Raw genomic sequence first — 26,646 nt, forward strand, 5'->3', positions numbered from 1 at the left:
AATTTCATTGGTATGGGTTTGTTTCGCCGCCAATCTTTTGTTCGAACTGCTGTGTGTTCCTGCTCAGTACACCGAGCCAACCTGGCCAAGGACACAAGTGAGTGGGATCTGTGTTGCAAATACTCTTTCCAACACTCATACATGCCGCTAGTGGGTACTAACCAGGTTTTCCCGCTTTTGTCACATTTACAAACAGCCTCGTTAGCTCATCAGTTACAGCATTTCCTCTCCCTTTCGCCTTGGCTGCAGAGCCTGCAACGCTTTGCTCGGAAGCTGGAGTCTTGTGTATTGCGCATATTTGAGTCACTTCTGGCGAGACGACGTAAGGCGGAATATGTGCCGCTTCCCTTTCCATGCCGAAGCATTTTGTTGGTTCCCCACATGCTTCACATGAAGTAATTGCGTTCCTATGAAGTTGCGCACCTCTCTGCTGCGACGCGGCAAACTGTTTTTAGTGTCAGCGTGGCCGTTGCTTTGGTCAATTCCGCTTGCCTGTGCCCTTTACATGTGCAGCATTACGCAGCTTTGGCTGTTATTTGCCTGTGTCCTTTATGTGTGCAGCACTTCGTGGTTGTGGAGCCAAGATAGAGATGCAGACGACCGATGATGACATTGAACGCTTTCGTCTAGATCTTTATTTGCAGGGTGTGTTATTTTACTCGTCTTGACTGCATTTCAGATGGAAAGCTCCAATAATACAAGTTAATGAGCCTGCCAAAGAATATTGCAATTCATATACCCTATAAGAAGAGCATGTGGAATAGGGCAGGTGATGGGAAATTTGAGTGCATTTTCTTCGAGCAGCAAGATACTAAGTTTAACAGACTGTTTACTGCGAAGCTGCGCTGCTTTGTTTATCGGAACTTTCTGCAGCGTTGCTCCCTCCCCCCTACAACGGTTAAGTACAGCGTGAAGAATAGGACTGCAGCAGTAGTCAACTGCTTGCAGTTCACCAGGAGTGCCAACCAACGTAGAGCAAGACGAAGTGCTGAGGTTTTGGTGGAAACAAGAAGTTGCTGGTCATAGATGATCTAGCTTTTCTCATGAAGAAATCTGCTGCCGTTTTGGCTGACCGACGTAATCGGATAACGACTTCATGCATTTCATTTTGTCGTTCGTGGCTGCGCCATTTGCTTCCACAGTGTTTCCATGCAGTTGATGCAGAGAACTGGACTCTGCAAGTGCGACCCAAGCATAGGTTCCTATAGCTTTTATGCATTCTTCTTTCATGCAGGCATCTGCATTCTTCTTTCATGCAGACATCCTGCAAGCTATTTTCTGCAGTGCGTGCTTTGAATCGCTACCGTATAAATGTACTATGTTGCACGCTTTTAGCACTCGTGGAAATGGATGCTATTGATTTTTATTGCTCTTGGGCCACTGCAAATGACCAGGTGCTGGCTTTGCAGCAAGGGCCATTCTGCCCTGCTGGGGGCTCTAGGCAAAACGTGATCTTTTGGACTATCTGCCACGCCTCACCTGACGTTTCTTTAACTCAGGACCCGATTTTAGTGCATCACACAGTGGGGATATGCAATAATTCGAGCGCAGCAACCGGCTGCTGCGACTTCCCTGAGGCGAATAATTGACGGAGAGTGTACGATGAAGTAATGTCTATATATAAAATAACTATAGTGTATATATAAACAATAACGAATATGCTTTCCGCACAGCTTCTGCCTGCGTTTTGTCTACCGCCATTTACTGAGGCTAAACAAAAAGCTTATTGCTACAAGCTGCTAAGCCTTTTGACGTACATTCTATCCCGAATGAAGGAGCCAAAGCCTTCACGTAACCGTACAGGATGTCTTTAAAATAATGTGGGGTAGTTCAGTTGTGTTCATTTCAGGTAGTTTCGGTGGAGAAGAGGTCTGTTTTCTTAATTCAAAACAATGCCTGATACCTGTGCTTGCTTATTACGTAGGTTGATGGCTGGATCAGAGCTGTTTTCAAAATAGTCGCTTCAAGTGATTATAATGGCGGTTTCATCACGATGAACAGCGATGCGAGTTCTGCAGCGCATGCTTTCGAGTTCCTGCTACACAAAGTTGTCTTTGCAGTATGCCTGCCTTCTTCTCATGCCTGCGGGCTTGCAGGGGAATTTGCGTACAAGCCAGCTTGTACATCTGACGGCATCTGCTCATATTTGGCTCTCGTATACGAATTACCGTGCTGATGCACCAGCCATTTTCGCTGGTCTCTGTGCCTCTGTAGCATCGGTGCGTGCATGTTTTCTAATGCAGTTCAAGCTCACATTTTCCACACGCCTTGTATGTATTTAGTCCCGAGCTCCAGTACTACCTGATCTGCGCCTGCGTAAATAGGAAGTGGCGTCGCATGCACCACGCCATCAGTGCGAAAGGGAGATAACTGCATGTTTCGTAGCCCCGAACAATCACCTGTTCCCCTTCGAAACAGTGAAGGCCTGCAACTAGCTCGTAGCAAAGAGATTGTTTGAACTTTGCGGTTGTGGGTTGCGAATATTATCGCTAGGAACGTGAGCAACTTTGCCTACAGGAAAGCCCGTCATACAATTTAGAGGCCTACAAGGTCCGTTTGTTGGGCGGGCACAGAGGTACGAAACTCCCACAGTGCGCAAGGTGAAGACAAGGAAGGCTAGCAGTGATGCAAAAAACAACTTCTTTAGAAGTGCAAAAATTTGAATGACTTCTGGCCCATTTTTAACGACGCCATGGCTTCGGTGAATTGCTACATGAGCTCAAGGCCCGAACAAGCACGATAGACCGAGTTGGTATGCTTGCGAAATTCGTGTAGGCTAGGGTCGCTATAGTGGCGGCTACCCTTCTGCCTCAAAATCGAAACAAAAGCGTTTATGAAAGGCATGAATATAGTGCATGAAGTCGTGTAAGCGGCAGTGGTTAGCTTTGAAGGCTATCTAGATTGCAGTACTGGTGTCACCATCCCTCGTCTCGTGTTGCTCAGTGAGGCACCCTCGGCGCTGGCTAAACTCTGCTCAGTCTTTCTCGTAATAAACCTTGAAAGCAGTTAAAAATATCCCTCAATGCTCCATTTAGTGGAGCCTAAGACCCTGACAGGCCGCGCCGCTATATAGAGCGCATCACCTCACAAGAGGTTAACCGTAAAATAATCATTACTATGGATGTTTATTTCAGGCTACGCAATAAGCACGTTCAATACACTTGAACTTCAGTGTCGCGACGTAGCACAACAGCTTGCAAAGCGTGATTCTTACACACTAAATTGCAAGCTCCCCCCATGCGGCATTCACTGTGTAAAGCTTGCCCCACATGACTCGCTGCAGCGATTACATAAGCTTGCAGAATGACTAAAAGCATCGCCTGAAACCCGCGCATCTTTCAACTTATAATGGTTCAAGGAACCACAGCTCCCCACAGTCTCCATGCGAAGGCAGGCTTACATAGGCACCTCACGAGTATCCGACATGCTTACAGCATCAAGAATTGGCGCATATCGAAACGTTGGCTTGCGAGTACTATCTAGCTTCTGTAAGTGGTTTTTGGGCATACGCGTTTTTGCTTTAGCACGTCATGGGCCCCCTCGGCAGGAATGTTGTTAGCTACGTGGGCAAAGTGATAGACGCCCAGGAAACAGAAAATATATACACGTGGTATGCATACATGAATATACATACGTTTATAATGTACAAATAAGAGGAGTGAAGTTGCATTCGTCACCCCTGGTAAAAAAACCAGAGTTTTTCAATTCACGTTAAGGAATTGAAAAACTCTTCCCCTGATGCTTTCAGTGGCTCCCACATCTAGTGGTTTGAAAAAATATGTATAATTACTACTCAAGGCGTCGTTCACTGCCTTAATCTTATCGCATTTCATCAAACGCTTGTCCATCAAACGCTTGGCCATCAAACACTTGGCCTGCAGTAAAGCGACAGCCGTACACGGGAAACGGAGCGTCTTCAGTCTGCTTCCAATTCCTTCTTGTAAACATGATGTCTGTTTTTTCTGCACAGGACACGGGATGTATAGAACCCTGTCTTGACCTATCTTTGCAAAAATAATGTGCACTTTTTTGCAACTCCCACAGGGAATCAATAAGTAGTTTTGTGTCATTTAGGAAGCCTCTCCGCTGGAAAGCCAACACTTTCTGCAACGAGGCAATATATATCGGAGAAAATTTTACAACCGAACACTGCAATACCACGGTAAGCAGCAGGCTAAGCTAGGCACCTAGAAGTCTTTTCGTTGATGTTCGCTTTACCTTGCAGGCTGATAGCAGGTTTACCTGACATACTACGAATCCGGCTATATCCGGCTGCTTGACTGTGCATAGTAAGAGGCCGTAGCGTTGTTTTGCATTTGCTCACCAGGAGGCCTTATTTGCGCGAAGGCCGCTGAGCACAATGCTTGCGGGCGGCGATTCAAGGTGTGGCAAACGATTTCCAGCTATTCATCCTTTGGAGCCTTGCGATTGAGCTTTATGGTTTAGCCTCTAATTTTTTGCTACGATAGGGGAGTGGAGACTTTTAAATACAGAAGATGATTGTGGGGAGCTGACCAGGAGACAAATTTTGCAGTGGTATTTCGATAAGAAAAACGCCACTTGTATTGGAACTGTCTCGACTGAGATGGCGCCTTTGCATCAGCAGCCGCAGCAGCTCCAGGAAAAAAATGAGCGTAGGTTTTTGCTGATTGCTGCCCCGGGCATGCACACTAAAAAATGCAAACGGAAATACAGTGAACTGCTACTAAGGCAACAGCCAGGGCTTCACATGCAGCCCTGCATAGCCAAACAAAGCTTGCATTTGCAGGCCATTCTAATCTTCGCCATCAAGCCAGGTGCTGCTGGATTATGCGCTGAAGCAGGGCTCAGCCAACCGTGCATATGGATGCACGGGACAAACAAAACGGCAAACTGCGGAGTTTGCACACGCTTGGAATGGCATGAAGAAGGGGAGATATGCTGGCAAGTTTTGCTCAAAACCTACGGAAAACAAGTCCCTGTACAAAACTATCTTCACGACATCTTCCCACTGAACTGTGTAGATACCTCGCAGAATGTAGTAGCGGCTACCTGGTAGAACTAAGTTCTAGGAGCTGCGGGGCATTTACCACCACTTGCAGGCAGATGATACATCAAAACGAAGTGCATCTTCGGTAATGCATATTGTGCACGAACTTCCATAAAAATATCACTCTACGGTACCCGTAGATTTGTTGGGTTCGTTTCTTTGTTCTGAACCAGGACGCCGGAAGCCTAAGGAGCTGCGGTATATAGAGGTGGAAGGGATGCTGCAAGGAGTGCACAAACATGAAATCTTTACATAAGTCGTCGAAGCAAAGCAAGATGATACAGCTTTGGACCCTCTAGTTCAAGGGAAGATGTCTGAATCTTCGCTATTTCTACAGCCCAGTTGTACAAATCTCCCTTTCCCACGTAAAATTTTACTTCTGTATACTCAGTTTATGTGGCCTGAACAGATTCCATTCTGCTCCAGATGTGTTAAATAGTAAGGTAGGGCTTACCGACAATAGTAATCAACACCTCTGTACGTGTTTTATTCCTTTTTGTGCGTCGGCTGGTGATAGTGCTTTCACAGCGGCCATATGCTGCATACCCACAAAAGGAAAGCAGAGTGCAACGTGTGGTGCAACGAACGTAAAAGTCGTCAGGACGCCTCACAAGATCCAGCGGCGAGGCATCGCCTTGCTTTGGGAACTTGCTTAAACTGAAGAATTTTACAGGGTCAAAATCCAGTATACGACTTTCACAAGTGGCAAAAAATGACGATTCAGGCAACTTGTCGTACACCGATTCGCTGCAAGTTTGGAGACTAAGCCAAGAACGCTGCTTTCCAAGTCCAGCGCAATCTTTTGCACGTCCTGCAGGCGAAGCTCACAGTACAAATAAGGCAACGTTCGTGCAGCTGTGGTGTTAGCAGCTGCGAAAGGACAGAACAATAAACAACTGGAATAGTAAGAATTCTGAATTTAGCTCGCGCGAACTGTTCATGAGATTTGTCTTACTGCTTTCCGTGGCCAGCCCAGCGAGGAGCGCTGCGCAAGAACACAAAAGTGCAAGCAGAAACAGTCCAAGTTGGGGCGAACTGCTAAATCCTCACTAGTTGAACTTACTTCATCATCCTGAGATTTACACGCACTTATCTCACCTTTTCTTCGACCTTAATCTCCACCAGGACGCCACAAAAGACGGTTTCAAATTGCGCTGTAAAGCCCAGATCGCAACGGAGTTAAAAGAACATATTTTGCATGATTGTTCCACACTAGCTTTTACTTTTTACACCACGATTTCGGCGTCTTTTTCAAGCGGGCGGAGTATTTCAGCAAATTCAACAGAGTGAAAGGCGAATAAAGAGAAAGTTTTTGGCCCAAGCAAACCGTGTCTGACACAATTTTCAGTCAGGACAAAGGAAGAAAGGAGTACGCTTCGGGTTAAAAAGCGTTTTTCGTCGGATAATAGGCGCATTGTATCACCAACGGTGCTCGTTTGCAACTCTTACTTTTCCGGTGCCGTAAGTGAATTCTTGATAGATTTTTAAGAAACAGCAAGACCTCGTTCAGCTTATCTACCACCTGCAAACCACAAAAGCTATCCTCAGGTTATTTATGGGGCGCATTTCTCTGTAACAAAATTTCGGGGAATCGACAGCGGAATCTGCTCAGCCTCATCGGGCAGCATAAGGGTATAACTGCAAATGAGGCTAACTGGCAACTTCTTTTTGTGTATAGGCATGAAAAAAGGTACCTTTGAGTCACTGATGCGTGGAAAAGAGAATAACTGTTCACGATGTCTCGGTTCTCCGTGCCTGTGGGAGTGAGGAGCAGAACTGTCTACAGCTGTAAGCGTCAGCATCGATACAGTTGCTGCCCTTGAAGCCGGGCCAATGGCTTCGCTCGGGCTGGCCCCAAGAATGTCACCCAGTGAATACGCGCGGCGTGCTCCGTCATGCGAAACTCCTGAAGTGCTTGGCCAACTTCCTTCTTCATACGGAGGAGGCGAACCGCGTGGTGGGTCTTGCCCAGCCGGCGCAGCTCTGGAAGGTCCACCTGGACAATGCCAATGCTGCGAAGAACCACGCAAACAGAGTAGGCCATGGAGGTAGCACTGTGCAGTGATTCTCCGAGCTTTCAGGGGAACACTTGCAGCACGCGGCCGTTTCTCCCGCAAAAGAGGCATAGAAATCTCCTGTGGGACGGTTTGGCTTTTGAGGAGCGAGCTGGCGTGCGCAGTAAATGCTCTGCATCTCACTTCTTCAGCTAGCCTCCTCAAAAACGTAGTCGAATTTCCGGATTTTTTCAAATGAAGTGCGCAGCGAGCGACGAGCAACGCCACGACACTCACGCCGAGTAGAACCAAAGCTAGCATGGGAGCACACCCGCCAACGTGTTTCCGCAAGCTGCCACGCCACGGCTCATCCTTAGGAACGAAATGTTTGACAGTGTCGTTTTCCCGCGATGTGGAATCATTGCAGGCCTGCATTGCTGAGGGTGGAATGTGCAATTTCCACAGGTGACAGAGACAGCACGAGCTAAGCCGGCGAGCTCGGGGCCAACAACAAATTAACAACACAAGAAAAGTAAAAATTGAATGTTCTGGAGACAATTTACGGGAAAATTGAAAATGAATATCTTTTTTCCATCTTCAAAATAGCACCGAGTTTGGGGACAGCGTAAGGTGGGGCGCTTGTCTTCGGCAAAGTACCAGATAAAGACTGCAGCAGAAGCTCCAAAGCAGCAGAAAATAGATGTATGCAAAAACTCAAGAAAACCTTAGTTTTACAATGATAAATAATAAAACCTGGTATTTCTCCTGTAATGCGTGACACATCCTAGCCTTAAACAAGGTAACCAACTCAATGGAGCGATAAAAACACATGCAAGTGAGCGACATAACAGCACACATTTGCAGCAGGCTAAACCAAAGGCCAAGCCCAAATGGTCTAGATCTGGCATGAAATAATTTTCAATAAGCACACTTGAGCTTTGCAAATGCAAGATGAGTACCGTAACAGTATATGTACCTATCACAAGCTCCCTAGGTTCGACAGCCCGAGCTGTACGCTGTATGGTTCATTCTGCCTTCACGACTATTTCCAACTTGCCTCTGAAGCTCATTATTTCTTCTTAAAACACAAAAAGATGATGAGCTTACAGGGAACTGGGTCTGCCGATGGCCTTTCGATAGGGAACTCTACTTTTGTCTCCAGCACGCTGTGCTGCGCCAGGCTCGATGGCTGCGTCACCAAAAGGCATTAAGAAGCGACTGAAAATATGCACTAGCACTAATGACGTAGATTAATTAGGAAATATGGGATTCTGAAGGTGCCTATATTTCACAAAGTTAGCCGCTAAACCCTGCTTGGGGGCTCGCGCTAAACTGGTCTTGCACGCGTCGGGGTTAGGCGCTCCAGAGACGCCAAGGCTCCCTTCTAGTAGTTTTGCAGAGCTTTCTTCTCTCGATTAGAAAATGAAGCGCTTAAACGTTTAGTGTATGAGCCCTGGGGGGATCTGTGTTTGCTGTGGCGCCAAAGCCGACAAATTTTGATAACTAGGAATTCCCAACAGCGATTCCGGGCAACGAGGAGCATCCCTCTTTGTTCACAGATATACTGGAAGCTGGGGCAACTATGGGAAAGAAGGGGGCGGAGAAACTCTACGGTGTGGAGCTCCGTGGGAATTTAGGCACAGCAATTACTAAAGGGAAGACGGTAAAAACAGCGTTATAGTTGGCAGCAAGCGATTCCTGGCCCGCGTTTGCCGTCCCTCACTGCACATAAAGTGGAAACTGAACGGGCTCGCGCTATCCGGGCCGCCGCAATTGTTGGCAGAGCTCAACAGCGGAGGTTTGGAGCATGTGTTGAAGAAAAAACGAGTTAGCTAAAGAGGGAAGCAGATGAGTGGTGTGGCTGTACGTGAAGACACCATGGGCCGACACAGTGTATACCTAGAATGAAACGGACAAGAAGAGTAGAAGTAGGGCTTAAGAGGTGTGGCGGGACGGGGCACTACGCGATAGACTGCCCTGGACATACCAAACCCGGAGCAGAGCCCCGCCAGACACATCTCGTAAGAATGGTACTACACGCCTACACGAGCGAACCCAAGCATTGAGGCAGACGAAAGCAGCAGATATCAGAAACATGGTAGAAGGCTGATGTGCGCAGTTGTAAATAGGAGCCTTTCCTCATTGGAGACAGCAGCTACAGCTACACGCGATGGAAAACACAAGTTGCCTGGGACTCTCTGCACCTCACAACGGGGATTTTCCAGGTGCCAGCAACTAGAATTAGTTGGTTATAAGCTGGAAAATGATGTCGAAATAAAGGGTAACGTCAAGTTTTCGGCTTGGCCTTGCGCGAAAAGCACTGCGTAAGTCAGTGGTGGCGCAAGGTTTTGTGTGAAAAGCTAAATAGTGCTAACTTATGCTGTGCTTCTAAGTGATGAGGGAATCTATCTGTTTCAAGGTTAACTGCTACACCTGTGTACTGCTTTTGGACAGTGTTGCACTGCTCAGCTTTAACAACCAGGCTACTGTGGAGCGAATGTAGTTTAGAGAGCAAAGGTTTCCCACCGCTTGTGAGTTTACCGTTGCTTAAATAGCGGATTCGCGCTCTTGCGGCTCAGTTACAGGACAAGCTGCCGTGAGTGTTTTCCACCAAACTTCCATATAGAAGCTGTCCTCTACAGTCTAATATTGGGAATGGATTGACCTGTATGGCATAATGTAGCGCAATGCTGCCAGCTTAATCTGCTGGGAACCTACGGGAGTGATAAGCAGTGTGACCAAAGAATAATGAGCACCGGCGACATCGAAAGAAAAGGTGGCTGGCTATATATGCAAAAGACTCTGCAGGCCCAGCTAACGCTGTAAAACACTCTTACACCTATCCCAAACCAAACCAACCCTTAACCATGAGCACAGTCAAAAGTGTCAAATGTAAAGGTGGCTGGCTAAATGTGCAGCAAGACCCTACAGGGCACAGCTGATGCCGCAAAGTACTCTTACACCTATCCCAAACCAAACAAACCTGTAAGCATGGTCACAGTAAAAGTGTCAACCATTCAAGGCGAGAATTAAGTGCGGCAGGCATGTGCAAATTTGGATCACCCGTGTTCCACTGTAGGGGCTTTTTCTGTTCTTGGCTGCTTCACGAGCATGTTCAAGCTTATCAATCTGGCGAGCTAGACATAGCTTGGCATTTAACGCCTACGTGTTTGTCGTGTTCTAGCTACAGAGTTTCTTACCCATCACTACTCAGTAGGGTCTGCTGCACCCTAGCAACAGAGCCAATAACTGCGGCGATCACCATCGAACTGCTTGCTGACTGCTTCATGCGTTACCACAGCTTCACTGAAACATTCAATGGAGACAGAAACAGTTATATTTATTTTGGGCTATGGCGGCGGCTACTCTCCCCCCATAACATTAATCGCCGTCGGCTTACCTACGACAGAGCTTTTGGCGGATTGCAAGTGTTAGTTTTATTGTCAAGTAGATGCTCCTAACTCATAGATACTTGTCAGAGATAAAGAAGATGCTTTTCCCCCTATTCAGAGCTGAACTACATCAAGGCTAGGCATTCTCATGCTGACGGTATCCCTTTGAGGTGCCGATAGTACACAATTGTCTTCTATTTGCGATTGTTAACCATTAGTCATCCCGAAAGCTAAAAGTCAGTAAACCAACACAGTGTGTGCCACAGGCCTCAGCAAATAATTGGTGGAGTGTTTCCTGCGAGCAGGCGACGCTGTCGCATTTATAATAAAATCGAGAAGCCATTAAGTGTTGACCACTTCGAAAGCTCAGCAATTACCTAGCGAGGCTCGAGATAGATAGATAGATAGATAGATAGATAGATAGGTGGATAGATAGATAGATAGATAGATAAATATATAGATAAATAGATAGATAGATAGATAGATAGATAGATAGATGCTTCGAGCGGGAAAACCGAAGTTATGTGCTCTGGCTCCAGAACAAGGCAAGAAAGTCTGACCGGTTTGCACTAGCCAGATAGATAGATATAGCACGTTATGCTCGTGACCCCGTCTTGTGGCATTAATTCCGTAAGTAGCAAGGTTTCAGGCCCAATGGGGAGAACTGTGTTTAGGGAGTTCGCGGCATTTACTATCTTCGGTAGCGCACAAACAATGCAACGAAACTTACAGGAGCTTGCTAGATTGGAGACAGGCTCACTCATGAGAAAAGTAGGCAAACCTTTTCAACAGTCCACAGTACAGTACGGCTGAAATACGCAATGTCGCAAAGAACCGGTGTTGTGGCAGCATCCACGTAAAAAGCCAGAGGCAAAGCTTCCCTGTACAACACGCAGCGTCTCTCACGGCTGCCATGTGAGACAGCGTACTATGTGTAACACACTGCGATGTACTAGAATTGGGAATGCCGCTGACGATCCATACACGAGGACACCAAAGGACTTCCGTGATTCGAACACTTAGTTTAGGCACATACAGACAACCCTTTTGTTAGGGCTAAGCAAATTCAAAGCTGCAGACGATCAACTTCTGATGTACCACGGCGGCGTGGAGAAGCGCCGATCACGCGCCTGCACAGTCAGCTTTTGCACTGTACCTTGGCCACCAGGCAAAACGCGAGATCCGCATTTTCAGCACTGCCCCGTTTACTCTTTTCAATCTGAAGGCCTGCTATTTGCTTCCGGCAACGCGTGCTGTAGGAAGATTCCGTTAATATACATCTCTGAGCCTCAGTGAGACGAAGCTTCCTTTTTTTCTTTGCATGACACCAAAGCGACGCTTCCAAGCACCGCTGCTGGCCCTGCAACAAGAGAAGGCGTGCATAAGAATGATGCCATTGACTTTAAAGAAGCTGAAAGGGGCAAATTCTTTTGCCTCTCTTTTCTCCTGAGCCGAGAGTAACGCCCTCCTTGCGGGGACGCGTCTCACATGCGCGTATGCCGCATATGCAAAAGCTACAGTAAAGGCCAGGCAACCTACTTAATGGGAGAATCCCCCCGTTGCGAAAGTGCAGGAAAATGAAAAAAACAGTGTCAGCTGCCCGACAGCAAAAGCGAGAGCACAATTTTGCCAGTGACTCAATTTCTCCGCTGTGGTGGGCTCCTGCCAACAGCCTTGCGTGCGGTACTATTCATTGATGTCTTGCCACTTACAGTTCATCGCTGTGTTGGGAGGCTGCGGACTTGGCCGAGGTGGGAGAACTACACAGCTTGATATGTAAAGGCAATGGCACATATGTGTGCGTTGTGACTTCCCTTAATGCTTCCATTAGCCATAAGTGCCATTACATTACCTAGCAACACACCGTTGTGAAGCTCGCCTGTAGGAAATTTTACTCTGTTTCCGTTTGAAAAAGTTTTGACTAGAGGTTTTGGACTCCAACATGGGGCACAATGGAAATGCGAAGTCTCTAAAGAAACCCAGCGGTGGAAGCATCCGATATCTCTAGGAGATATCGGATGCTAGTAGATATTATCAAGTAGCTTGTTTATGCGTATTAATGGTAGAAAGAGCTCGTCTTGTTGGTTGGGTAGTCCGTGGAGTAGTCTGCAAAGGAATGTGGCGACAGCTGGCTCCAGGACCCTAAGGCTGCAGGGCCCTGAGACCGCGTAGCCAGAAGAGCCATCCCAGCCCAGGACCTAAAGGAAAAGAATCAGATGCGCTTGCACAATCTCTCCAGGACCTAAAAGGAAAGACTCAGATGCGCTTGCACCATCTCTTCACTTTAAATTCCTTCCAAAAATGTGTTGCCATTGTGGCTCCAGAGCACAGGGAGAAGGGGATCAGCAGTGCGATGCGCGCCTGCTTTTCCGGCTTGTATCATGTCATTTGGCATGTAAGCTTCTTCATCTTGCAGCATGAAGTGCTCCTCAAGGTACTGCTTGCACTTTCCAAAAGGTTTCTCACACCTTTCGCACTGTTCTCGTGGTGCGCTTACTGCACACGACACTTGCTACTGAGAGTAACGAATCGCTTTAGGTGACTACTTGAAAATTCAACGCGGTACTATGAGCTCGGTATTATTGATCACCTAATGCGTCAAGCACATTGTGATTCCCGGAGAAAAATGTAGTTCCGCAAGGCAGCAGCTCTCCTGGCTAATGAGTGGATGCCTTTTCAAGTGTTGCTGACAGCAACAGTATTTGAGAACAGGCCACGCATTGTAGCGGCCGCATTTCAGTTATTGTAAAGGGTTGATGTGCCTCAAGATTTACAATGTATCATGCTGCCCCTAGGAGGCTTCCATACAGAGTGCTGCATGAGATAACCAAGAATGATACTTTTGGCTTTAGTCAGTGAGGATAACCTTGACAACGCTCCATCTCTTTCAAACGTGACTTCAGCCCATTCCTCTAGGTCGCACATAACAATCAGCATTTCGCCTTCTTTGTACTGATGGCAGAAAAATAATTTGGTCAGTGTAGTCGCACTCAAATGAGCCCTGTTGAGAAAACAGGGGAAAAAATGGCGTCTCAGGCTGATGTGTGTTATAACACACTTCTACGTGGTGCAGCATAAGGCGGAAACCGACAAAATAATCGGAGAATAATGCTCTTAGTTGCACATCTACGGGGAAAATTCTATCGTTTCAAACAGGACACCATAGTGGAGAAAACTGTCTGGTGACTCTGCGCCTTGTAATCAAGGTATGGAACAGGCTGCCTGCATGTTCAGCAATAAGGCCGCATATTGAATCCTGGAGATCATGGGGCAGAAACTGTGACCATAAGCGCTCATGCATTTTGGATTTTGAAATTTTCCAAGAAACTTATTTGGTACCGAGGTTCGAGCCTCCAATTTTGCGCAGGATGGCTGCCTGAAGTCCAGGCCATCCAAAGTCTGCGCTCGGGGTTCCCCTGGCCGCAGGAGCTTGTCTGCGACGTTCTGAAAACCGAATTAATCTAGTACGGTGGGACCCTGCTGGTATTAGCGTTGGTAAGCCTGCCTTTTCTGCGAGAACGCATCCGTCATGTGCATGAACTCTACCCGTTACGAGAGCTTTGGTGTTGATGTTGCCGTAGAACCTTTGCCTATAACTGGCTTCGAGGCTTTGACTGGGTGAGGAATATGACAGATTTAAATTTGTCACTCAGGGGAAGAAACGCGACTCGTTGAAGTATTCACAGCATCTCCCCATATCTGTCTTTGAGTTTCTGCGCATTGTGACGGCGAGTCGGTGGCCTGGTGTGCTTGCTTTCACGATTTTACCGGTTTCCTGTATCTCTTACTGAATAATTTTGGTGGATGCCCTCATTTTGGACAGACAGACTTCTGTCATGCTGCAGTGTTGAACACTCGCGACTCACGTAATGTTCTGCAAGCATGCTTTCTTTCCGCACATCAAATCACAGGTGCTTTACGTCGGCAACGCTTATATGCAAGCAATAATTATAATAATTGACGGCTTTCATAAGTAAATTATATCTAAGTATTTTGAGGAGGGAGGCAGAGACGCACTGCTCATGGGTCCAACAGATCCTCAGTGGTTTTACAGGTAAGTTTAATGGACCCACGGACTACACATTGTCGAGGCAGGATTTCCTCCATTTTTTGAGAATAAAGCCAAAATTTAATTGCAGGGAAATGGACCGCATGCTAATATCAACGATTGCACAAGATAGTATCCGTAGTAGGGAAGCCAGGATATCTCACTACCTGTACCAATGGCGGCCGATTCTAAAATCGGCCATCGTGGCTGCGAAAATGATCCGTGTGGACCTAGCCCGGTAGAACCACAGGCTCTATTATCGCTTTAGAGAGACAGAGCATATTTTCTAGCTTAGTTCGTTGATGTGTTTGGGGTCTTCCAGGACTTTTCTTGACGGTTTCCACTATCGGCAGCGTTCCGGAACAGCAGATAAACGGACCTCATGAGTTTCCCCCCACGGTCTCACGAATGTGAATTCTCCAGGAAATTCTACACTTCAATTTGGATTCGTATTTACATTTGTGGAGTGAATGCGGCGATTCTTTTACTTGCCTTGCTCATTTGTGCTGCTAGTTATTTCACTCCCAAAGTTCAAGCATCGGCAGCTGATATCAGCTTACACAGACTGCAGTTTCCGTAATGTCGGGCTTTGAGCAGTCTGATGCACCGAAAATTGATACCTTCGAGTCAGTCTCATTTTGTTCTGAGCCGCCAAGTGCCAGCTACCGAATAGCGCCGGCGCAAAGAGCTAAGAGGCCTGCTCTGGGTGTATTAGAAGCAGTTGTCGCCCTGAGTGTCCTCACTTTTCTCATTGCTCAGTGTGCCATTCATTTGAATCGCTCCGGTCACTGGACAGCTTCATCGAGGAGGCTCGCATACCAGGTGCGGCCCTGAGTATTTCTACTCCACAGCAATTTGTGGTTGCTCAGGCAAACATACTGTTTGCCCTTCGACGTACAGCACAAGCATGTTCTCTCATTGCTCCACACTGGCATGTACCTGAAACAATTTTGGCTGCACCACTGCAGATTGCCCATTCCATGGGTAAGTTGACTCCTATTGTTTTTGTTTGTGTGCTTCCTTCCCTCAGCAGTCGCTTTGCTTAGAGCAAAGGGAGCGTTCCGCTGGTGAGCAGGGTCAGGAGGCTAGCCACACAAGTGATCAAGAAGAGCTGCCGCCAGACCCTCCTCCGTACGAAGAAGGTCATTGGCTTCAACTACCAAGCTATGAGGAGGAAGTAAGAAATCGCGAAGATGAGCAGCCGTCGGCTCACCGTCCAGATTCCGCTGGTGTACTCCGTAGATCGGCCTCATGGGTATCAAGTACAATGAGGGCTGCATCCAGAAGGGCTTCTATGCTTTTCCGCCGAGGTTCAATGCGAGCCCCATTCAACTACAGCTTTCCTCACATCGACGATGAACGGGTACGTCTTTCAAAAGGAAGACACAACTACGCTGCAACTAAGCTCCGCACCATTTGGCCGTAGTCCCTTCCTGAAACGCCAGAAATTATAGCTCTTTCTGTTTTGGGGTATTTGAGTAAAAACGTGTACAAAATGTGAAACGAGGGTTGGCTGATTCGCTGTCGCTTGCAGACCAAAACTTGCCTGAACACTGTTTTGAGGTTTTTAAGAAATATGAGCGAATCGGATCGGGAACTAGAGAAACGTGAGTTATGCAAAACGTTGACGCTGTGGCCTCGATGCATTCACACCTTATCGGATATGTCTTTCATTTTCTTATCGTAGTGGTAGGGCTTGTAAGTGGGGAAATGCTGCTGCAACGCATACTGCAACGCATGGCTTCGACCCCAGCCGTTCCCTCCGCAAGTTCCTTTCCCCATCCTATGCATTAGATCCGGCTAGAGGAAGCTTTAAAGACCAAGCATGCGCCGTCCCTTATCCGCCTGTGATGCGTGATCTGCAGGGAGTTTCATTACCTTATTTTGCGGGGTTCGTATTGAATTAACCATTTCTGATGGAGTAAGACACACATACGCTCGCTTTGCAGTACTTTTTTAACGTGTCCTGATGGTGGGGTGTTTCAATGTGTTGGCTTTTCCGTTTGGGACGATGTATTTCTGCGCAGTTCGCCTCACGGGGTTGGCCGCGTCATGAAGTGAGACAAGTCCTGTAAAGATTCACGGGAGGAGCTGTTTCCCCTATTGTTAAGCGTCTTGTTTAGCCGTTTCCCTTTCCCAGGGCTGCCGATACTGTTGCAACTGCTTTAAACCTTCTTCCTTTCCGTTGTGACTGCAGCATTTACTGAAATTTGCTGAGGGATTTGAGAGTACCATTCTCCAGCTGCTCGGGAAACTTGCAGCTAATCCCTGTAAGAAAAGATAGCATCACATCACTTTCGCCGTTTTTAGTGCTCGCTGCCCCCTTCTAATCTCACTTAGCGTTGAGTTTCACTTTAGAGCATGTCGGTGTCTCGCTGCATAAATGTCTCAAGTGTCGTGACGCGGTCTAAATTTTGTTGCTATAATGACTGTACATGCATTTGTTTCGGGTTCATCTGCAGCACTGAACAGCTGTCAAGCTAAAGTCAGCGTTCGCACAGTTTCAGGCATCGAGATACGTGGTGATGTGAGTGTGATTGTTCTTGGTAAGTCCCTGGCGAGGACACAAAAGCGCTTTATGCAGGATGCTGACTAGGTTAGACGAGCAGGAGTTCCAAATGAGACGACAAGCAAGCCGATGCACAAGGAATGGGAGTATTCAGGATATGCTAAAAAGCAGCAATACGACAAACTGCCGTTTTTTTCTACCTGGTAGGCAGAGCATGCAACGCGCCTTCATGTGGTTCCTTTTTCTTGCAGCGCTCCGCCCTCCCCCATACAGTTGATCTCCACATTGCCCATCAACTCACCTGGATCCCTAAACCTATCAACGTCGCAGTGGATACTGAAGTGTCGGCCGAGAGCGCTGCAAGCAAATTCTTCTGGACTTCCGATGTAGGAAGAGATGTTGTTTAGTTGGCCGCCCCTCATTTGGTCGACGTGAGGAGCAGCTTGCTGTACTCTACCTACTATGTTAGACGAGCGAACCAGGAAGTGCTTCAGCACGCAAAACGAAGTTACACATTTGCACGCAAAATTAGAGAGTCGATTGCTCTCCCTAGAATGACTTTTATTAGCTTTCCACTATGTTGTCTCTCCCGGGCCTTATATTTGCGAGTCTTCGTATAGCCCGCATTGTGTCCCGTTGTTTTGCCTAGTGCCTACACTCATGACCACACGTGTGCGGCTGGAGAAACATAACATAGCGACCGTTTATTTATTGGGGAGGGCACCCCGCTTTTACAGCAACTGTGTCTTTGTAATGCGGATCAGAATTTCATAAGAATCCCAAGTCTGCGTTGGATGCATCTCCACTCAATGCCGGGTATAGTGCATGATACACACCGAGCGCTATGCAGCATGCAACGAACATATGTGGCATTAGCTGCTGGCATCGGTGCTTATCACCCTCTTGCTGTAGATAACGCTTTGGAGAAAGTAGTGGAAGTGCTGGTAGCAACACTGCTCTTTACTGAGAAAGCAAGTAAATCATGGCTAGGAAGGCCTGCAGCTATGTCCCAAAATCCAAACTTCACAGGCTAGAATAGGACCATATCCTAGTGTAATGTCAGATAATGCCAGTAACATGTCTGGCACCAAGCAGCATGCTTAGAATGAGTTGTTACTCACCCGCTTGGTTCTGAGGTTTTTGAAAGTAGTATTGGTGGAGGGTTTCTGTATCCATGATCTTAGCAGCTTAACATAGAGGAGACTGATATACACATATATATTATGTATATGCTTGTAGGCTTGTGTCCTTTTCACCATGTTGGAAGGGTTTCGATATGGTTTTTTTCTATGGTGGATGCTCCAAAAAAAAAAGACTGTTCCTCCCTTGGTGGTAGCCAGTGAAGAGAGCGCAGATGCATGCTCTCTCTTCAAACGCTTTAATTGGGAAGCAACCAAATATTTACGGCATTTTTGCCGCGTTACTTCTGATTCTGATGTTATACTGGCTCTTTGGTCCGATATTTTGCTTTTATGTTTCTCTGTCCTCCCCTTCCCTACCACTGGAAGCCTCTCTGAGGTGCTCCTTTTTGTTCAACTGCATTTGCTTCGTGGCAGAGCACCTCTTCAGTGAGAACTTCTAGTGAACTCTTGCTGTATTTATGGATACAGATTATGAACGGCAGCAATGAGTCAAAAGGCAGCAAAGAGAGGCAGATGAAGCTACCACTGTGCTTGGATGAATGGATCTAAGCAGTCCCTAGCAGTATATTTACCTGAGAGGGCTGAGTATTGCAGAGGATGCTGCAGCTTCCCTCAGGGCGGCTTTGTCCGACCTTGAGCCTCAAGAGCTGCACTGGCGCGTTCGAATAATGCGCAAGCAGCGCCAAGACGATCAAACAGATGGAGTTGTACTTCATGATTCATACCCTAAGTACATCTTCTATCTAAAATTAATGAAAAACTATCGAAATTTCACCAGATACCTTAGTTGCGGTGGCGGTGGGAGCTTTTTGTAACTCCCGGAGGGCTACGCACTCCTCCCAAAAAGACAGAAGCAAGCGCTGCCCCCTCTTTTGTGACTGTTTCCAACTAGTTTGGGATTCAGCTTAAATTGTGGATGAAAAACAGCAGCCGAAGATACTGAAAGAACGCGAAACCACATTACCTCAAAATGCAGTGGGCGCGAATGTTGGAATCACTGGGCTGATTACATGGGCCTTAGACTGAAAATTTAACATTTGGTGTCAGTTTGACTGTTCACGTCTTGGTCGCATGCCTATTGTCTTCAAGGGGAGGGAGTATATGGCATGTTTTGAAGCAAAGTTGGTTTCTGAACCCTCAACACGAAGTGCATAACCCACACTATTGGTTCGTTCTAGAGTGGTATCCAAGCCTTTTCCCGGCACAATCCACCACACACGGCAGTAGCTGAGCGTCCTACCAGAGCTGCGGCATTTCCTAAGTCAGAATTCTGGCGGCACAGTCGTCCTTGTGCTGGTGGTGAGCTTCTGTCCCTTATTCTTGTATTTTAGCTATTTCGAAGCATGAACAGCGGTCTACGCAAAAGACAGGATAAGAACCGAAAGCAAGGGCCTGACAGTAAGAAAAACAAAAAAGGAAACGTAAATAAAGCCTGCATTAAAATCCGCATCCGCTGAAGTGCACGTTGCCCCTGACGGAATTCTACGGTCAAGTAATTGTTTGCCAAGGACCTCTTGTATGCACAGCATACTTGTACAGCAGATCTGCCCTGTCGAATAGCACAAAATTAGACACATTGAGTTGCCTTTTTCATTGTTTTAATTGAAAGCAGCCTGGAAGGCTGAATGCTGATGCCAGGAGGTCTTTGCTGTTAAGGTTGGTGTAGACGATGTGTTAGTTTTCTGGGCCGGACTCTCAATCTCTCTTGTTCAGTGTGCTTCTATAGTGCAGTCTTTGTTTCTTCTGCTCTACTCGTAGGGCGGTGGGCGGAACGCTGCAACAATACACAAATCACAAAACACTTCCTGGGTCAAGGTATCAGAATTCAAGCCGGGCCAGAAAGACTCTTGCTCCACGATAATTATTGGTATACTGTTTCACTGCTCCACATGCAGTTTCGTTGCTGTTTGTGACCGCAGTTCAAAAAATGTGAAGCTAATATTGATAAAGACCATACCAGCCATTTCCAAGACGACACCTCCACTTGTTCTGCCGCCTTCAAAAGTAAAGAAGTCAAGCCGGGTCTCGTAGTTGCATAAATCTGTGCATTCAGTAAGTGATGGCAAGCGGAATTCGTGGAAATGAACAGAACGTTTGCGCGACAGCCAACGAAGCGGAGAGCTATTATGTGTGCAAGTGAAAATGGGAAGGGGGCGCCCTGTAGAAAACCAGAACTCCCGCAAAAAGCAATGCGTCTTACCACGATTTGCTGCTAGCGCTTCTACGACCTCGATTAGACGTGACTCCAACTGCGTAGCCATACTCCGGAGGCTCTGCGACAAGAATTTCGCAGCATGAATAGCTCACAAGCCTGGAAGGATCTGCAGTAATGTCGAAGGCAGAAACGTAATGCACTTTACACGTGCAAGTAACTTAACCAGTTCCTTCCATTACTGTTCGAAGGATGTGCCTTACGCACTTCTGTCTTCGGCCAGCCCGGCGAATTACGCTGCAGTGATACACAGAAGAACAACACTGATTCTAGGAAGTCAAAGGTTTAAGATAGTGCTGCGTCTTTCGTTAAATCTAGCGGTGCATACGAAAAGAATGATCCTTTGATTGCCTCACTCTTTCGGTTACTGTTAGTTCAAACAGTAGGGCGTAGAAAACAGTACAGAATTTCCCTGCGGAGCCATTAAAAGGGACCACAAGTGGCAGAAGCTGACCCTTCATCTGATACTGTCACAAGTCCAGCCATTTTAAATAATGGAGAGCGTTTGGTGTAGCAAATAAAGAGCTATACCGGGATGAAAACTGCGGAAAGCTTGCACCACAGAAAGCTTTTCATCCGGCTACTCAACAGCTAAACAAAAGTACCATGTCCACGAAACTTCCCGTGTTCATATCTGCTGCCAACACTTCTTTCTAAAAAGCAGCCCTTTACATATCTTACTTCTCCTAAGACCAAGGTGAGGCTGCCGAAAGCCTTTCACAAACTTCAGAATATCATACAGATCCATTCTTGTCTGCAGTCGAACGCAATTTCGCCATGTCCCAATTGCGAAATTTTTCCGAGGAGATAATTCTATGAATGTGCTAAGGTACAACCTCAGTCTGCCCAGTAACTAAAAGCAATTGAGGGCGATTATCGAAGGATATACACCTTTCTGCCTTCGCTAGGTGCAAATGAAGTACCTGCTCGCTGCTGACGTTTGGAAATTCGTAAACACGTTCAATTGGGATCTGAAGAACAGCCCCAGCAGAGGCAGTGCTCGAATCAAATCTTGAACGTAAACTTTCTCGTCGTGCTGCCGAGCGAGGTCTTGACATCTCTCCAACAGCATTTATAGCATCTGCTCGTCTTCGGCGTTGCGTGATACCATGATGCGAATTGCCAGCTTGGCATCGCGCATTACCAGTGTCTCGTTGTGCATCAATCTCAAGCACTTCTTCATAAGAAGGAGGCGCATCAGGCAGCTCGCCCTGCTGAATTCTTAGAGATGTAGAAAATTCGTTTGAGATTGAACAAATCAAGCTCTAAGAATATAGTGCAGGCACACGCAGGCACTGCAACTCATTTATCTTACTAAGTCCGCATAGTGCGGTGACAGCTTTACTGATATTTTAGCAGCAACCACCCCGTAAAGCATGGGTGCGAAAGAAGAGGTTAATCTCTATTCAGGGCACCACCATGGAGATGGCATATGGCCTGTCACTTTTTGGCATACTACTGTGCCAAGCGCATGCTCCCCCGCTCACTTCTTCAGAAAGCCTTCTGGGCGAATTCGCCAGGTCTCTAGATTCTGTCAGCCGAAACGCGCAGCTAGCAATAAAAAATACAAGAATACTCGAGGCCAAACCTGTGAGCAGCGAAGCCAGCGTGAGTTTGAGGCCCTTTCTCCCACGATAAACATTGGGCGCTCTGACAAGCAGCGCAGAAGAAGAAGTAAGGGATGAATTTGCTGGGTTGCTGTCCAGTTCGTTGAAATCTCCATGGGCTCTCATTCCTGGGGCAGTGGGCCGTACGGTGTGGCTTCAACAGATGAGCAGAGCCTTAACAACGAGCGAAAAATTGCCAGCAACAAGATACACGCAGGACGACTGCTCCACAATTAATCATGAGAGACCAAAAATTATTTCAGAAAGGAAGCTACCGTCTTGCAGTTACACTTCCGACGTGGAGGATCGCAGGCAGAGATCAGTGTTCTGAGATGCCGCCTGCAGCCGAGGATGGCAGCTAAGAGTGGACACGCGACGTGGGAGCTAATTTTACTTTGTCGAAGTGTTCCCCTCTAGTCAACAGAATTGGCTAGGAAATCTGCGATTCTTCCAGGCGATGTCAGTCTAGACCCTGTTCTAGTCTGATCCGTCTTGACAAATTGTGGGAGGTAACCGTTCCCTGACACTGCCTGGAGCCCCAATTCCATTAGGCATTCCTTTGTCAACCCGACCTAAACAAGACGCACTAATTGATCAGGCTTATCGGAAACTTCGACTTGGTTCAGGGCATCTTCGATGAATTAGCTCTTGCGTTCCTTTCTGCCTATGTCTCTTGCCTGTATGGCATCGATTTTACTGGCACGCGCCACGTCTCCGGTCCAGAGCATTCACATCTACTTTGTCGTGATCTTTACGTTCAGCTCACAAAAATATTAAAAATGCATATAAGTGCATATCCTGAGCAGAGCTTGCCGCACGAGTGTCCTTGAAAAGGGTCGATTTCCGTGGTGCCCGAGACTGATTGGTGATGCGAATGAGAAAGACTGAAGAGTAAGCAGTATTCTCTACACATATGGCCTTTTTTGCCACCTGGCGTGATGCATATGGCGCAACCATGTCTCTGAGAAGCGTTCAAATAACTGCGGGCAGCCGTTAATGCATGCATCTTCGCAAGCGTTAGGAATGATGCATACGTCCGGGTTGAGAAACGGCGGGGGTGCAGTGAGTAATGCATCACAAGCAACCGTACTAGATGCAGACACGAGAAAAAAACATAGAGTGTGCAGTTTCACGCTAGTGCTTTGATATTTGACCCAATTTCAGTGGAAATTTACCATCAAATTGCTCACAGTGCAACGAAGTACTACACTGCAACATGCCAGGGTGACCGTCAGCGCCAGTATCCTTGGCACGGAAAGTATCAACTCAACACGGTTAAGAAAACTCAACACGGGTTAAGAACCGGTTTTTGCTGTCGCATTTATTAGGGGCAATCTAACGGAACGAGAGAGTTTGTGGGTTCTGATGATCGCATTCAAGTTTTTCCACTGGGCGCATTTGCTTTGCACTTTTGCACCCCAGTACTTGTAAAACTGCTGTTATCCGGCCAGTCAAGGAGTATTTGGGTTTGAGTATCCCGGTTGAGATCATAGCAACACGTTGGGCTTCCGTTGCCATGACGCAGTTCATAAGCCACAAATATCCTCATTACAACGTTTTCTCTACGCGCGGTTGTGTTGTGTCCTGTTAAGCTTATGCTTTACTTTACTATAGCATAGCCACAGTTGAGTCCACGTGCTCTCTCTCTAATATATTCCGTGCAATGCCGCATACTCCTGCAGGTGCTTGCGGCAGAGGAAGCAGCTTTTTCTTGACACGCAAAACAAGAAGCTGCCACTGTGTCTATCGAGTGCTCTCTGAACTACGGTTTATCTTCAGAGTGAACTTCCCTGCATGATCGACTACGATGCAGCTATACACGTGCTTGGAGAACTATTTCAGCAGTGGGGCCGCTGTAGGCGTGAACGGGCAATGAGCTTTGCCATTCGTGTCTCGCTCAAGCAAGGGGCGTACCATTCAGGTTAATGCCTTTGCTGCTATTTGGACGTTGAACATATTCTGTGTCGCTACTCCAAAACAGCGCTTACGGGACAAATAAGGACCAAAGTTCCTTCCCGACGTTAGAAAAGACGCGGAGAAATCGCCAAGCTTTGCTTTGTGAGGCCCGCGCTAACAGGAACCTGCGCTAGACATTCAGCATCGTTTTGGACGATGAGCTGCCGTTGTGGGCCCTCTCCCTGCAACTCTGCGCAAAAGGTGTGCTTTGGAGCCGTAAAAGTACTTTGGACTCGCCTTTCTGAGCGCTTTGCTACAAAATTGAGCGATTCCGCACGTTCTGAGGCTGGCAAGAGGCCCATGAGTCCTTAGTGGATTTAGGTAGTGTATGGACGCAAAATCAAAGGATTTGGATACACACACTAGCTAGCTCGCTAACTAACGACCTAGCTAGCCAGCTAGACGCTGTTGTTTGCTGGGCGAGCTAGCTAGGTGGCCCGCTGAAGTAGCTAGTTCGCCCCGCTGGCTAGCTAGCTAGCTAGCTAGCTAACTTGCTGGCCAAGGCCTTTGCTGCCCGCCTAGCTAGCTGCTTAGTCGACTACCTAGAGCTAGCCAGGGGCTGCCTGGCTAGGTAGCCATTTGAAAGAACTTGTTTTGGGCGGAGGCGCTGCAGCAAGTGTTGCTGCAGCCTGCTGATGCGAAGCCGCCGGCGCTTGTTTGCCGCATGCCCCCACCACAGGAAGAATCGGCAGATGCATCTGCCTGGAGACAAAAATATTCAGGATGCGGAAGACTTGTGCCCCCGGATGTGAACACCAAAACAATACTTCAAGAAATGAAGCTTGTTTCACGCATTGGTAGCCCTTTACTGCTCTTCCTAGCCATTGTAGTACTCTTCGTGAACTAGTATGCCATAAGCATAAGAATTCAATAGCTCAAGCACAATGCGACGCTTCTCTTCCAACAAGCCTTCAAAGTTTTTGGCCCTGTGGCATGCACAACCAGACATTATCCCCACACAGCCATGTCCCTCTTTCTCCACGCCACATTCCGTCGCTCTTGACACAACTGTGAGTAAGTTCGAATTAGTTTCCGTACACTCTAGCATCGTACTACCATATACTTTACCTTTGATGTGGCTTTGATACACACTCCAATAAACGCAGTGCAACTTTCCGCAGCTCAGACTTTCAGCTCACTAAACCTGAACACTACCACATCCTTCAACGGGTTTACTTGGTGTGCCCTTTCCTCTCTGCAGGCTAACAGTCAGCACCAATATCTACTTATTCTTGACCTTCTTTATTTCTCATACTTTTCCGACTTTTGCCTCTATCTGCCTCTAGCCTTATCTGGGCTCCTGCTGCGGAGGCCCAGCAAACTGCGGCGGCCTCAGCAACTTTTCACAGCAGTAACGGTGCACAATGACATAGATATCGTCATACAAGAAACTCCACGCATATAACGGAAACTACACTCGAATTAACTCACACTAGTAAACACCATCAGGCTGTATGCGGCACAGGCCGTACTCGTAGGTACTCGTGACGGTGTGAACTTTGTGTCTCGTCGGACCCTTTTCCTGTGTGCATTTCAACCCATTTTTAAATAATGTTTGGGACCATATTGCGGAGGCCAAGTAAATTAACATAGTAAATGCCATAGCCTCGTCTCCACTGGCGCACAGCCGTGGGATCATTTTGCTGTCCGTTGGTTTTCTTTGAGTTCTGCTCTTCGTGATCCCTCATTGGCAAGATCTACCTGTTGAAGACCCCTCCACCCCTAACAATCGCACTGGCTCAATGAGCTTCATTTCGGTTGCAGTTGCTGCAATGAATCCGCAAACCGGCAATCCCTGCTGCTATTTCTGTTGCTGAGTCTTATTGGAGTTCCTCCGGGTTCTGCTGCAGTTTAAGGGTCCGGATGCTTCCGTCTTCACCAGGCTTCACGGGGCCGCGCTCAAGCAGTAGGCCGCCCGGAAGCACTGTACCAGCGACGGCCGCCAGCACCAGCTACAACCCGAACGATAACAACAGCGAGCACGCTTCTGCGCCTCATTCTTGCTTTGGCGCGCAGTCTGACGTACGACTGACTGTCGGAGGCTTCAATGAGGGAGGCCTCGTGACCCTTATCACTGCAGACAAACAATTCTTCTGTCTGCCAGCCTCTCTCATTCCAGGTAAGGCGCGGAAGCCTTTATCCCTCACCCTAAAGACTGAACACGAAGGTAGGTCTGTGAAGCAATGGCTATGCTGTACTTACAGGCAGGGCATCGCTCCTGCACGACGCTGAAACGGCGAAGCCTCTGGTTGCATATGCGTTCTGGTGTGTACCTCAGCCCCTTTGGAAATTGGGAGCGTTGTAACTATTGCTCTGAGAAGAGACATCGAAGAGGAGGCGGCAAGACGCAGAGCTGTTCTCAAGGTTAGGTACTGCTTTCATGTTATACTAGAGCGGAGCTTTGCTGTCTACTTGTCTGCCCGTTTAGAAACAGTTCACCATAACTATTGCCCAGCTGTTTTATCTTACTTTTTTTTGCAGCTCCAGGCCGACGTCTTAGAGTGCATTCAGCAACTTGATAGGGAAGAACCGAGGCGTCTTGCTGACCCCCTGTTATTGCTGCCCTGCAAGGAGGAACAGCAGCTGGAGCCAGAGCAGCAACATAGAAGGCAGCAACACCAACAGCAGACGCATCCGTGACAAATTTTGAACCTTAATATGTCAAGGAACATAGGGGTCGCGACGTAAACGGCAAAACCAATACACACTCGTTAGCGATTGCGTCTGCAGATTCCAGTTGGGGCAGTTTTTGGTAGT

At 47.4% G+C, this 26,646-nt stretch overlaps 3 protein-coding genes across 3 annotated transcripts; 2 read left to right on the top strand and 1 right to left on the bottom strand.

The window, feature by feature from the left end:
• Positions 1-2,003: 2,003 nt before the first annotated feature.
• ENH_00002000 (hypothetical protein) lies at positions 2,004-2,282 on the top strand (the record flags this gene model as incomplete). Its single annotated transcript, XM_013578204.1, has 1 exon — positions 2,004-2,282. The coding sequence occupies one exon, from the start codon at positions 2,004-2,006 to the stop codon at positions 2,280-2,282; it is 279 nt and encodes a 92-aa protein (XP_013433658.1).
• A 4,542-nt stretch (positions 2,283-6,824) lies between these two features.
• Positions 6,825-7,073, bottom strand: ENH_00002010 (hypothetical protein, conserved; the record flags this gene model as incomplete). Its single annotated transcript, XM_013578205.1, has 1 exon — positions 6,825-7,073. The coding sequence occupies one exon, from the start codon at positions 7,071-7,073 to the stop codon at positions 6,825-6,827; it is 249 nt and encodes an 82-aa protein (XP_013433659.1).
• An 18,679-nt stretch (positions 7,074-25,752) lies between these two features.
• On the top strand, positions 25,753-26,529 carry ENH_00002020 (hypothetical protein, conserved; the record flags this gene model as incomplete). Its single annotated transcript, XM_013578206.1, has 3 exons — positions 25,753-26,008; positions 26,168-26,253; positions 26,371-26,529. 3 exons carry the CDS (start codon positions 25,753-25,755, stop codon positions 26,527-26,529), a joined length of 501 nt encoding a protein of 166 aa, XP_013433660.1.
• Between the last annotated feature and the right edge of the window lie 117 nt (positions 26,530-26,646).

This window comes from Eimeria necatrix, genomic scaffold (assembly GCF_000499385.1).
Source record: "Eimeria necatrix Houghton genomic scaffold, Enh_scaff105, whole genome shotgun sequence".
Classification (NCBI taxonomy): domain Eukaryota; phylum Apicomplexa; class Conoidasida; order Eucoccidiorida; family Eimeriidae; genus Eimeria; species Eimeria necatrix.